This window comes from Polyodon spathula, chromosome 5 (assembly GCF_017654505.1).
Source record: "Polyodon spathula isolate WHYD16114869_AA chromosome 5, ASM1765450v1, whole genome shotgun sequence".
NCBI classification, from domain to species: domain Eukaryota; kingdom Metazoa; phylum Chordata; class Actinopteri; order Acipenseriformes; family Polyodontidae; genus Polyodon; species Polyodon spathula.
Genome location: NC_054538.1, coordinates 28,258,192 through 28,272,665, shown reverse-complemented (window position 1 = coordinate 28,272,665; position 14,474 = coordinate 28,258,192). Strand labels below are relative to the sequence as shown.

At 36.5% G+C, this 14,474-nt stretch overlaps 1 protein-coding gene and 1 long non-coding RNA gene across 12 annotated transcripts in view; one reads left to right on the top strand and one right to left on the bottom strand.

The window, feature by feature from the left end:
• The window catches only part of LOC121315796 (triadin-like), a 97,246-nt gene that overhangs the window by 31,715 nt on the left and 51,057 nt on the right, over positions 1-14,474 (top strand). For 8 of the 11 annotated variants that reach the window (XM_041250220.1, XM_041250215.1, XM_041250219.1 and 5 more), the window contains exons 6-9: positions 766-834; positions 1,292-1,450; positions 2,141-2,200; positions 14,365-14,400. In XM_041250220.1, the coding sequence (XP_041106154.1) occupies positions 766-834; positions 1,292-1,450; positions 2,141-2,200; positions 14,365-14,400 (324 nt within the window). The remainder of the gene's footprint in view (positions 1-765; positions 835-1,291; positions 1,451-2,140; positions 2,201-14,364; positions 14,401-14,474) is intronic. The other 3 variants (XM_041250218.1, XM_041250217.1, XM_041250223.1) reach the window with 3 other exon arrangements.
• LOC121315798 overlaps positions 1-14,474 on the bottom strand; it is a 43,075-nt gene that overhangs the window by 18,150 nt on the left and 10,451 nt on the right. The window lies entirely within an intron of this gene.

The following is a 14,474-nucleotide window of genomic DNA, read 5'->3' as shown; positions in this document are numbered from 1 at the left end:
ATAACAGGGCCCTGAATATGGCTTCGCAGGCAAAAAGAGACCCTCTACGGTGATCTTACGCCTCTTGGTCTTGTAAATGGCCAGTTTACAGAGAGCCAGGAGCAGATTCACCAGGTGGTCTCTCAGTAGTAGTAATATTATGTATAGTAGATGAAACATTACTAGAGTGCTGCAAAATTGGGTGACATTGATTTTGATGGTAATAAACATTATTTTATTTAGATATTAAACATCAGTTTAATTAATTACAAAATAAAGTTGATCTTCTAATGTTTTTTGAAGTGAAACATGATACATCCATTTTGTCAATAATCAGTTTTGCTTGTGCAGAATTTATCCATACAAAATGGATAAGTCTTGGTTCATATGTGTGTATCAATTTCTTGATTTGAAAAGTATTTGGTGTTATAAAGCATGGTGCTATTTTTTTATTTTTTTATGAAGAATTGTTTAATCTTACAGATCTGATTCCTGGGTTGTAAAAGTCTTTGTAGAGTTATATAATCAAATTACTTATATAACCCAGCAATTGCAAGGGAGTTTAAGAAGCTGCAGGGAGATGGAACATTTTTCAAGCTAAGAGAAAAAATATATCAACTAAAAAAACAGTTGCTCATGAACAAATATTATTTCAGATAGGTAAGAGGTTTCCAAGGAGTAATTGATTCACTGACACAAACATGGAGGTTAGCATTAACTTTCAGTACTTAAATAGCCTTGCCTTTTCTGTTCTCAGATTTAATTGAAGCCATTTCTATTTTACAGTAATGAAAACAAATGTCAAAGAAACAACTGAAAGAAAATCAAGGGATGTAAAGAAAGCACCACTGAAAGGTATATCAGTTTATACCAGATACTATATATACTAGATACCACAAAAGTGAAAACAATTTGTATTTTTAACCATCAGTTTTTTGGCCACAATCAGTAAATAAGGTCAAAATAAGGCATAGATGTTCAAAGTGACACTGAGGACAGTGGAAGTGCAGTTGGAATAACAAATATATAAGGTTGGAAGGAGACATGGCTCTTATTTTGGGTAAAAAAAAAAAAAAAAATGTTGAATGACTGTTCCATTAGCATAGCAAGACAGAGGATGGTATTACTATTCTGCATTGTTGTCTGGAGAAAATCATGGTGATCATATCTTTGGGGAGAGCTGTAAAATTTGTTTGAAGTATCAAACCTGTTCTCCGTTGGCTTTTTTATTTGCAATTGTAAGGCCTTTCCTTTGTGACAGTGATTTAAAGCAACTTTAGCCCATTAAAAGAAAGCTTGCTCTCATTTCTAGAGGTGAGGAAGGTTAAATCCACCAAGACAGAGGAAAAGATGAAGGCAGCAAAACCAGAAAAGAAAGTAGAGAAAGCCAAGAAAGAAGTCAAGGCAGTGGAAAAAGCAAATCCCAAAGCCAAGCTGAAGGAGAAGACACCCTCAAAGACAGAATCGAAAGGTAAAAAAAGCAAGGAGGACACAGAAGACACTAAGTCCCAGAAAATAGTGACAAAGAAACTAAGAGACGATGATAAAAAAAAGAGCAAAGAGAGAGCATAACTGAATCTTGAGACTGGAGAATTGTGTTCAGATTGATTTACATCATTCAATGAACCTGTTCTAGGTACTCAGTGCTATACTATGTGTGCCTCATACATTAAATGGTGTAAAGTTAGTTGTGTGTAAAGTTAGCTGCTGTAAGTGATGTAATGGACATACCCAGACAAAGGGTTAACATTATTGCTTATGGAGGGTAAAAATCTCTGACAGATCTTTCAAGTGTGCTGTTATAGCATGTCACAGTGGACATTTTAATTACTGAGAATTATAAACCTCTAAAACAACAATTTTCAATATGGGCTATCTGATAAAACATCTTGACAAGATAAGAAACAGATCCAAGCCATCAAAAAGTTGTAACTAATAAACTGTTATATTTTTTTGTGTTGTAGAAAGAAAAAAAAGTATATCCTATATTTCTATACTTTGTGGTAACAACCATTCATTGTGTCCTTAATACTTCAGCTGGAACTACAACATGGATGACATCCTCACTTAGCTGTGCAATCATTCTCAGTTACAGTGAGGAAGGAGGTTTTGATCTCCCATTCATTTTCTTCTTTGCTCTTTTTCCCTTCTGCTCTGCTAGATCACTTTGAGTTCTGTCGCTATGTGGTTGACTTGTATACACATGAGGATGTTTCTTCAGGTACTTCCAAAAGTCTTGTATTTCTGTCTAATACTACTTGTTTGAAGTTTTTCTCCTCATATACTTAACAATACTTCACGCTGATATAAAATTCTGAATATACTAGCTTAGAAATCGGATGGATTTGAAGTACATTATTCATATTAATCATATTAAACTTTAATACCATAGGTCTTGGCTTTTGGCATCATTTTGGATGATTTATATTAATGAAAATGAATAATACCTAAACATTTGGTCGAATGGTGACACACCAGTGATGCACTTTCTTACCTTGTCTTTGAAACTCCTTTTTGGATCATGTTGCATAACTCTTCTCTGCTGATTCTTCATGCAGTGTGATGTATCTGGGTGCATGTGTGTAAACAATACCCATCGTGATTATTACCACGGTTACCAATGACTAATTCCATTAATTCTGCAGCTCCCTCTATAAACAATATACAGTCTTGTGTTTTTTGGCTTTTGTGACGTAGGAATTATATTTATTTTTGCTCCATCCCTCCTCCACCTATAACTTTGAATGTCAGGGCAGCGTTATATATTGTGGTTCTTTTAGAATTAACTTAGTTCATTCCTAACAACCCCACTGTGTACCTATATATTAGTAAAACACTGGGCTGAGTCACAATGCTTTTTAAGCAAAATAACTTTTAACAACATCCCTTAACTCACTAAGCTTCTCGACTGAGTGCCTTTCCTGTTAACAAAATGCCATCAAATCATGAGATTGGGTAGACCCATCATAACACAACACATTCTCCAAAGGAAAGTACCGACAAGTGTATAACTTTCGTTATTTATAATTTGACTCGGCAGATATTGCATATATATATATATATATATATATATATATATATATATATATATATATATATATATATGCTATATTATATATATATTCTACAGTATGTGGACAGACAGTACTTCGGGGTGGGGTGGGGGCCAGTTCAGATTATTGTTTTAATCTGGATCTAAATATTCAATTCAAACCTGTCTTTGGTGCTTATTAAAAGAAAAAAAATGTGTTAAAGTTGAAATAGAAACATGTAATATTTACAGACAATTTGCCAGGTACTGGAGTAGCGAGCCACCAGTTATTCAATTACAGTCCAATTACTGATGCTTGTCAGAAGTATTTCCCTTACAATCAGGACAGAATGGCAGGGTTTATGTAAGTGAATAAGAAAGAAATAAAAATCATTGTCCAATTCAGTAAGTTAATGTTATGTTTTCATTAATACAAACCACACTTTAAAGTTTACTGAATAACACACAGGTAAGCATGTTTACTTTGTGCTTCATATTTCAGGTTATTACTGCAAAAAAAGTATGCTAGACACATACACCTGGTACCAGCAAATTTAAATAAAGAGATTAATACAGATTTTTAGAGACATTATTCATGGGGTTTCCATTTTTAACTGGAGACAGCTACACAAGAAAAATGTCTTGTGTAAAATGTTTTTTTGGGTTTCCGTTCGCTCAGTTTATTTTACTCGAGTAAACCGGGCTTTTCACCTGACGTCATGCAAATTAATGGGAAAGGTGGGGGTTGATATGTAAATTAGCTCTGAGTAAAGTACTCATGCTGTTTTTGAAGATTACTAGTGACATTTTGTGAAAATGTGGTTTTCATGCACAGAGAACTGGTACACGAGTGAATCTAAGCTGCTTTAATGAAACAAAATACCTTGTGCCTGGTTAGTTAATGATGTGTTTTACTGCTTTTGCCCAATGTGTTTTTCAAATGTTATTAGTAGTGAATACTGTTACAACAAATTTATTAAATTTTTACCCATAAATTTACTCATTAATTAAAAATAAACTCGGAGGTATAAAATGAAACTGACCAACAGGTATTGAAAACCGGTGGCGATGTTTATTTATATATATATATAGTAGCGATCTCGGTTCCCGCAGGCAGGCACATCACACAGGGCAAGGCAATCCACACAAAGGTGGAGGGCGAGCACGAACCCGATCTCTCGCACTAAAGCATAGCGCCTATACCGCTGTACAAAAGAGTCGGCTCCTTTGTAAGGAGCGTATATCAGGCTTATGTCTTTGTATGTGATCGCCCTGTGTGATGCGCATGTCTGCGAGAACCGGGTATATGTATATATATACCTTTCATTCAGGCAACACAGGATATAGAGATCAGGTGATGCTGCGTATACTACCCTGGCACAGAAACCCTGCCCGTCCGGACGGCTCACAGCTGCTGAGGAAGCATTCAACGCCACACTTGGGCAAATACTGATAATAATAAAATAATAATCTTTATTTTTATATGACGCCTTTCATAGTGGACCACCATCACAAAGCGCTTTACAAGATACGAGACAAGGGTGTGTGAACTATGCATCAGCTGCAATCACTTACAACAACGTCTCACCCCAAAGATGGAGCACAAGGAGGTTAAGTGATTTGCTCAGGGTCACACAATGAGTCTGTAGAGAAGCTCGGATTTGAACCAGGTACCTGCTGGTTCCAAACCCATTTCTTTTAAGAACCCAGCTCACTTGCTCTTCAAGTTTAACTTTAGCGTAGTTATTACAGCAAGGGTATTCTTAAACAGCAGCTTTAATACTACAACAAGGGCATAATGCAGTTCATGGTAAGTGGTTTTATACAGAACTGTAAACCCACAAGAGATATACAACATGACAGCCCAGACACAGCAAAAAACAATAATAAAAAACGCCACCCGCATCATCATTAAGGTGAACTACACCACTGCTAACCATAAAATCGCCATTCAGCCACTACATTCCGCCATCTTGGAATCCACAGTAACAACTGATCTGCTCCCTTGCAATATTTACAGTTAAGGACAACCGCTCTTAACATTTACTGAGATTTATCCTATCCCTCTCTTTGGCATTTTTTTTCAGCCACAAACATGTGTGCACATGCACTGCCATTTCACGTGTAAATTACCATCGTGGAAACCCCATGATTGTTGATTTTTTTTTTAAATTATGTGTTTGTTTGTTTTTGTTTAGCTAACCCTACCTTTTTATACTTGTTATGCTCTGCACCAGTCCTTCTTTGGAACATGGTGCTTAATATCTGTTTACCAATTGGGATAACATTCAGATTTGTTTTTAGAAGAAAAAGCTGGGCATCTTGATAATAGTTTTGAATGTCCTCCTCTTCTTCATTTAAATTCTGACGTTGATAACAGCAAACAAAACAATTAAAAGGATAGGAGATGCTGTTGAAGATGATGTAATTTGAGTGAATTTTTAAATTATAATTGGAAAAACTCAATAGAAGCACTTTTATTTGGACACCAATTATAACATAATTATACATTTATATATATTTATATATATTTACAATTAAAATTAAACCATAACTAATAACAATGAGGTCGTCAGTTCTGCTGCAATCCAATATGTCCAATGCAACTGAGAGCCGGAGGGCCTATAAAAAAGTTTAACTCATAAAGTATTTAGTCTGTTTTTAAAAAGTCTATTTTGAATAATTAAATAGTCATTCATGATATTGCTCTGGAGTACTGATAAAGGAGTCAACAACAGCATGGGACGTTTTAATGGTATATAAAACGTATGTAATTCATCAAAAGGTTAAATTATGATTGAATATACTGAAAAGCTTAATAAATCATGATTCTCATCCTTGTAATAAACATTGAAACTCCCTGCTAATAAATCAGTTCCATCCGATGCTAGCAATAAAAAGTAATTTAGAAGTCTTAGAAGTTAGAAGTAAACTAAATGCAACTTGAACTGATGTAAATCCAGATACCTACAATTACTTATGTCTAAATGTTCTGCTAATCTTGTACATTGTGCTATGTACTGTACTGTTTAATCTTTTACTATTTGTATTTGGCCTGATTTGTTTTGCAATGTGTTGCTTATTGTGTTGCTTATTGCTTGACTTATCAGCCAATAACATTTTTACATGAACATGACTTTCCCCCCCCCCCCCCCCCCCCCCCCGACTCTTTTTATTTATATATTGGTGTGAAAATGTGCTTAACAGCATGACTGAGCTGTTCAAATCATGTCCATGCTGCATGATGTATTGTTCCCAGGTCCACATGTGTGATGATTTGTTTTTTTAATGGAGTTACTAACACTTGCAACCATACTGAGTAGGGGTAGTAGCACCTAAAAAGTTGAGCACATTTTGTGTTTTCTGTGAAAAGTTGGCCTTGCACTTTTCTCCACTTTGCAACTGGAAGTAGTCTAGTTTTTTTGTTCATTTCTAACAAGGATGAGAACCCATTGGTATTTGCATCTCATTTCCAATAGGGTCCCTGATCAGTATCTCTAGAGGCTTACTAATTTGTATTATTGGTCCAGCATCAGAAGAATAATACATATTAGTTGAACCAGGAGCATATAGTTTATACTGAATCATAGGCTTATACATTTTTTTAAATGAAAGATTTTAAAATAATGCATATTTTTTAAACACATTATTTTAAAATGTTATGTTATACATCACGTGAGTTTTAATAAACCAAATCCACTAAGTTTTTTTTTTTTTTTTTTTTTTTTTTATAAGCTGTATTTATTTATTTATTTTTTTTAATGGTTTGACACAAATACCAACATTTTTTAAATTGCATGATTTTCCTCTTCCTATATTGGCAGTGTGGTGTTTGTAATAATGTGTCGTGTGGCTACTTGCTTTTATTTGCCTTGTAATATAGTAGGTATTTTTTTTCTTTACTAAGGTTTCTATAAAATGTGTCATTTTAATAGGTAGACAATACTTTAATTTTAAAATGCCAACATTACTATAAATCAATTTCAATAATTGGTTTTATAAACCTCACACTTGGAAGAGGGTGGCTTTTTTTACCTTTTGTTTGATTTCTGTGGTACCAAACAGTGTATCCTGTATATCTTATCATATTCAGGCAAGTAATATAATATGGTGATGTGTTCTGTAATAAATATTCTGATACTGATTAGCATTTACTGTATCCTGAATGAAAGGCATTGACAAAGATTTCCTGTCTAAGCAATTGTCTAATACAGAGGTTTCCAAAGTTGTCCCTTAAACTCCTGGTCTTTGTTCCAACCCTATTCTAAATGGTTTAATTGAACCAATTAGACCTCCATCCAGACTGTGAAGTGAGCTCATTATATAATTTTACTATTAAACCTGGAGTGGAATGGCCCTCCAGGACTGTGATTGGACACCCCTGGTCTAATATCTAATTGTATTACTAACTCTATTCTTAATGCTACTGTATAGATTTGTGAAAATGTTATATTTATGGATAATAAATATACTGTATATAGAAGCCGTGTCTTAATTTTTTTCAGTGTTTTTTGCAATATAAGGTTAGCATTCAGAATATGATCTTCAACATCATTATCTTAAAATAAGAAATTATATTTTAACTCTTACAGGTGCCAGAGACCAAGCACTAATTGGGAAAATGAATTGTTTAAAATCCCATTACAAAGACATGTTGTGATTCATTACTGCTTTGCTGATTTTGCTGAATCAAAACCAGTTTTGATTGTATCTAATTCTGCTGAACGGACAGTCACAATAATGTCAAATATGGAAAAACCTTTTTTGGCTCAAGGGTATATTTTAAAAAATTAATAAAAAAAAAAATAATATATATATATATATATATATATATATATATATATATATATATATATATATATATATATATATATATATATATATATATAATATGATTGCAGCTTTTCTATATTCTCCAAATAAGTAAAAATGCACAGAATGAACTAACCAAACCTAAAATAAACAACTCTGATTTTTAATGTAGTTGCTTGTGAGTAGGCCTATGTTGTTTCTTAATCATGTTGGAATTGGAATTGCAGCTTTTTCCTTTCAGACAAAGATTGCATTCATGACAATTTGAAGTAAATGGCTTTGACAACCTCGTCCTTTAGTGACAGATTTGCTCTCAAAATTAAAATAAATCAGCACAACAATTATAAATTATGCTGGAACTGTTCCAAATCATCACTTAGCTAAGTAAAAATCAAGTGATTACTCACCAGTCATGTCTGCCTAGTAACATACTCAATGATCAGATCCATAATGGCAAAAACAACAGAGCACAAGCAATAATAGATAGGTCTGCATAATAACGGCTCAAAGAGATTCAGGACGATGCACTTTAAGAACAGTTGAATAATAAAGACACTAATGTCAGCTCTGCAAATGGACCCTGGCTCCATTGGCATTGCAGACAGTGCATTGGTCTCTGAACCTGCATATCAGTGTTTGCCCCACTATGAGTTACTGGGATCATGGGAGAGGCTCAAACTGGATGACGTTCATCACCATCAAGGCAGTCAAGTGGTTAACGTCTTTATCAGTCCGTAACTTCCCATACAATTCATGATTTTTGTTGAAATTCTTTTCTATGGGTTTTGGTGCTTCTACAGACAGCTTGGAATGACAGACATTTAGTAATGACATAAATTCTTAGTATTAATTAGAGATTTCTGACCTCACTGTGCACAGCTCAGTGTTATTTAAAGAAGCTGTGCAGATGATATGCTGCAATGTCAGAAGACTGTTCTTTAAATAACTGCAGGTAATGTTGGTTGGAATCAGCGATACTGATAGTTTTATAAAAATAAATAAAGGGGAGGAGATGTCTCAGTTTTCCATAATCATCCCAACCATTAACCCTCCCAGATTGAAATGATTTTATAACATGTAAGTATTGACTTTGGATTGTTAAGAATTAGACCTACATATCTAGGCCCGAAAATATTTACATACCAAAACTCCATTAATGGTGCAATGATTGAAACTTGATGTCACATTCATGGATTCTGTTTTATTTAAATCGCCTTGCCTTTTAGTAGCAGAGAGATGAATCCATGCACATCAATAGTTTCTGAAATAACAAATGAATGTGCTGTATGCTATCAATTTGAACATTGTGCTTTACAGGACAGTACCTTGTCATACAAACACATCATAGCCCTGTTCCATTTCATATTTGGTTCTGAGAATTCTGTATTCTAACCACATTCTTTGAATGCAGAGGTAGAAACAGCAGTAATTCCAGGCCTGCCTATAGGAAGCTCCACAGCAAAGAAACTAGCAGCACCTTCTGCAGAAGGGAAACTGTTTATGTTTTTTTTTTCCCCTACATTACTAAACACAACATTATCAACACTTTAAATAAACATAAAACGTACCTCACACAGTTGTATATATATTTTACAATGTGTTCTGTAGATAACTGCTATCAGTTTGAGTTAAAACCAGGGTCATTTGTAGGTTTTTGGATGCATTGATAACAGCCCTGCAATGTAATATGAAAGAAAAAGTTAAACCCAGTTCAGTGGTAGAAGAGTTTTCCTTATGTTAACCGAGACTGTAATGTAGTTTGCATAGGAATGTGTTAATGACTTATTGATGTATTTTTAAATGGTTGAATATGTGACCAATGTATGTATTTAAATATGTTGTAATGGTAATGGATTAATATGCAGGGTGTTACCCATTATTGCAAATGCATACTGTTCAATATTCGAATAACACACCTCTTCAGAGCACTGGTGTCTTTAGACAAAATACATAGCAATGGGATCTATTCAGTGGTGCTACTGAAATGGTGCAGCATCTAAATCCTGCTGTCATTTAAATCATTAAAATATTTAACAGTGTGTGTGAATCTATTCAGTGTAATTTTGTCTTTAAAAATAAGTACAATTCCTGGTTCAATTGCAGTATTAGGATCAACTGTTTAGATCAATTGAACAGACCCCAAATTCATACACACTCACGTTATTACTTCTTGCTCCAATTAATTATTGGGTCCTAAGAATTCTGTACTTTAAACACATTCTCTGAATGCAGGGCTAAAGGAAGCAGTAACTACAGCTCCACCTTCAGAAAACCGCACCACAAAGAAGCCTGCAGCACCTGCTGTTGAAGGCAATCTGTTAGTGATTTTTACTGACATTAATAAACACAATATTATTAACAGAACCATACTCCATGAATACCAAATGTTATTCTAATGACCTGAACAAGTGAAGCATAAAGCCTAAGGCTTCTCTTGGTTCAATAATTTCCAAGAGACGAAATTCATTTAGTCTTACTGTAGGCTCAAAATAGTTCCTTGTTGGAATACAGGGTTTTGCATTTAACTGTAATATCTGACACTCCAAAGACTTGTCCGAAGCTGTGATACCAACCTGTTTTTCACAATTCAGGTTTGTTTTGCGATTGGGAGAAGCATGCTGGTGCCTTTTTTAGATCCTGAATGGGTACAACATTAAATTCTCACTGTTGAGATTATATACTTTTTGCACAGTTCAGTGGGTTTAATATTTCTTTTGACTTGACCCAGCTAGACCCATGATTTTTCTTTTTACTTGATTTTTAATTTTTTTTTACATGGTCTACATATCTGTGTACGACTCATTCTGTGTTGTTATAATTTTTAGGTAAAACTGACAAAAACTGGGAATGTTTTTTAATCATTTCAGAAATAAGGTAGTTGTCCACAAGATAACCAGGCTGTGCTGGTGCCTTATTTCCCCAACCTGTACATATCCAGTAGTATATGGGCATATTTTATATTGAATTGCTTTTGTTGTTTTTATGTTTCACTAAAAAAAAAAAAAAAAAAGGTTTATTAAATGCTGACTAAACAGAAGTATATGGCTTGTTCATTGATATTGCTTATCTTTCAGTCATTAAAAACCGTAAATGGGATACTTAAAAAAGAGCAGAATTCTGCATGCAAGTCAGACCACAAAACTCAAGAAAGTACTAGAGCTGTTGTTAAACGTTATTGTTGTGAATTCAAAGCTCACCTCTTAATGACATATTCATTTGAGGCATTGTCTGTACCGTACTTGGAGGAACAGATGACTCGTTTAACCATCATGACATAAACAAAGCATTTGAATAGCCAAAAGTAGAATGTTCCAGCTGCATCACCAGAACAACAAAAGGCAATATTCAGGCGTTAGTTTTAGACAAAAATGTTCATTCAAGTCTATTGAGTTTTTCTGAGCTTGTCAGAACCTTTGTGATTAGGTAAGGCTCAGTTTGCTTTTGTTTAGGGAGAGAAATATTTATAGAACCAATGACTATTGCAATTCAGCTGCCAAGTTTCCCAACTATTCAGTATCTGGTTGTCTGGAAAGGTGTGAGAAGTTAAAACATGATGAGGCTGCAGTGGGCCCTTGTTGAATGTGTGATGGCCTGTTTTCACAGATAAAACAAACAAAAAAAGATGTCATGTAAAATGAACTAGATCCCACTGTATAACTTAACACATACAATACAATCCATTGCCTCTGATACAAAATAACAAAGAGATTTTAAAAACTCTTAGTGTGCTATGCATGTATTCTCTGTGAAAACGAATTATCCAGACTTACTATAAAATAGGATTAGTCTTTTATGTATATATTTTTTCATTTTACTGCACAAAACAAAGACAATGGAGTCTATTCAGTTGATTTAAAGGGTGACCAAACTAAATACTGCCATGGTTTAAATAATTATAAGAAGTGACTTTGTGAAAGCCAATGTCTATACCAGTGTGTGCTTTTTGTCTTTGTGGTCTTTTTTGATTATTTGAACAGTGGCACTATTTAGATATTAATTCTTCTTAGCGTGTGCTGTTCTTGCGCAGCCAAGCAACTGCTGAATCAACAGCTGTGTGTAAAGCACGGAGTCCACCTGGGAAACTTGTCAGGGCGCAGTCCTCCACAACATGAAGCATTGTCTGTTTCTGCCTACATGAGCAGACTGGGCTGTCTACAAGGCCCCAGTCATAAAGACACACTGCACACCGACCGTGACCAGTACGATAGCGATTGAGTAAAGTCCAATCTTGGCGTGGCAGGTCAAAGCCGGGCGGGCGGTCTGTTGGGTCTGCAATGAGGAATTGGTTGCGAGTGTCGCTCTGGAACCACACCTCTTGCCACTGGGTTGTTGATGACCAATCAGGGTCAGGAAGTGACAGCCAGACTGGACGTCTAGATTCCAGACGCACCTTTGGTGGATGGAGGATAAAGTCATGCAGTGGTAGTGCCGGGTTATCCTGGATCTTGTTGATGATTTTGACCACTGCTTCCTTGCACTGAATGTGTGGAGGTGTGATGTTGCTCAGCACCGGTAGCCACTGGACCGGAGTTGAGCGAAAAGTGCCGGAGATGGTCCGCATTGCAGAGTTCCGCTGAGTGTCAATTTTCTTTGCATGTGAACTGCGACACCAGACTGGGGCACAGTACTCAGCTGTTGAGTAGCAGAAAGCAAGGGCTGTGGACCGGAGGACCGGTGTTCGTGCTCCCCATGATATGCCGGCCAACATACTCAGCAAGTTGGTCTGCAATCTCTGGTTCTCCTGAATCTTCGTACTCTTTGAACAGAGCCGCACATTCATCGTCCAGGCACGGGATGTACACCGGTCTTCGGCCTCTTGGAACTGATGAAGTTGCTGCTTTGAAGATTGCTTGACGGAAGCGGTTGTACGCCTCTTCAACCGGAATGATGCGAAGTGGAATCGTTGGAATGCTGCGGTCGGCTATCTCACTAAACTTCTCCCAGACTGCCTTTCTGAAGTTCCAACGAAGCTTGTTTGAGCTGCGGATTGTTGGTAGGCACAGACCAATATGTAACAGTGATGGTCTGTGCTGGGAATGTGGAAAGTCACTGAGGATCGTTCTGGCAATAGGTTGGGAGCGACCATTCACAGTGCTCGCCCAACATAAGTCCGGTGAGTAGTCTTTGGACCAACGGGCTGAGTGGAAGGAACCTGGTTGTTTTGGGTCTTATGACAGGATAATGTCGTTTCTGGCGGCTCAAGTAACAAGGCTGTCACCATCATTGGGTACATCCTCATATCCCCAGTCTGAATGGTGGCTGTTGAAATCCCCCACGTAGATAGCGGGATGACGAAGCACCGGTAGAACTTGACTGTCCCAGTTGGCACTCGGAGGCTTGTAAACATTAGCAATTTTAAACCCTCCGACTTCGATGACGTCGCAAAAAGTGGTTGACGAAATGAACCGAGCATCGGCAATGTCGATGCAGACATACGTTGCATGGCCGTGCTTCGTGTGGGTTGCATGACACAGCAGGTCAAAGCCATCAATGGCATAGCGACCGGCCTCTTCAACCGCAATGTGCGTCTCTTCTAGACAGACAATGTCAACCTTGAGCTGATGGGCAAGACTGCTGATCAGTGTACGCTTGGCTGGTGATAAGCCTTCGACGTTGAGTTGAAAAACTCAGAGTGCGAATCCAACGGCTTGAAAGTCGGAGGATCCTGCCAAGTCGTGGCTTACATGTCGCAAGTGACCGGGATCCATGAAAAACTGATTGGATTCAGTCAGCAGGGTTGGATCAATTAGCAGTACCAAGGTACTGACAGGGAGCGCCACGTGAAGGCTGATCCAATGCTCAATATTCACAAGATCCATCACAAGAAGAAACAGGTTCTTACAACCTTTCACACATATCTGTCTCATACTGTATCTGCAATGGGTACAATGCTACTATAGACTGATATTTAGATTTGTAGTTGATTAGTGGGTTTCTGTGATGTTTTCCAATTGTTAATATCTCATATGTCTTTGTTTTTCTACTATTTTACAATGTCTTACTCCCTAGAATAGTACCTACCTTCAATCCTCAAGCATTACAATTTTCTCCATACAGTGATTTATGAAATCTCCATGTGCTGTAACTACAATGTATACATTTTTTAATTTAATTTGCTTGATGTAGCCCATCCTAGTACATTCCTTTTGCCTTTATCCTTACAGTGCTCCCTCGCTAGAGACACTCAATTACATCATTTTTTTTCAGTACTGAAGGGTGTGAACTTCACACAGGTTATGCTGCAATTGTACTAATGCTAATCAGTCATTGTCAACGTTTTATCACCAAGCTAAGTTCAAGGGTTTTGAAGAGCTTCCTGACCCAACTGGTACTACAGTGTTACTATAGGCTTTAGATAAAGTAATGGCTACACTGTTAGAAGTGCCACTTATGTCTCTAGCTGATACCATCAGAACAGTAAGAGATAATGAGCCCTGTTCCAACATAATGAAACAGACCTTATTGGTGAGTGTTATTAGAATCTGCTGTGCATCGCTGTGGTGTTTTCATCTCATCTTTCTTCTGTTTTTGTTGTCTTTCAGGGAGAAATCCTGTTGTCAAGCCTGTGCAAGTAAAAAGTATGTGATTTATGCAGTACATGTGATAGGACTGTAGGATTACAATTGCTCTCTGTTAACAAAGAATCTCGGTT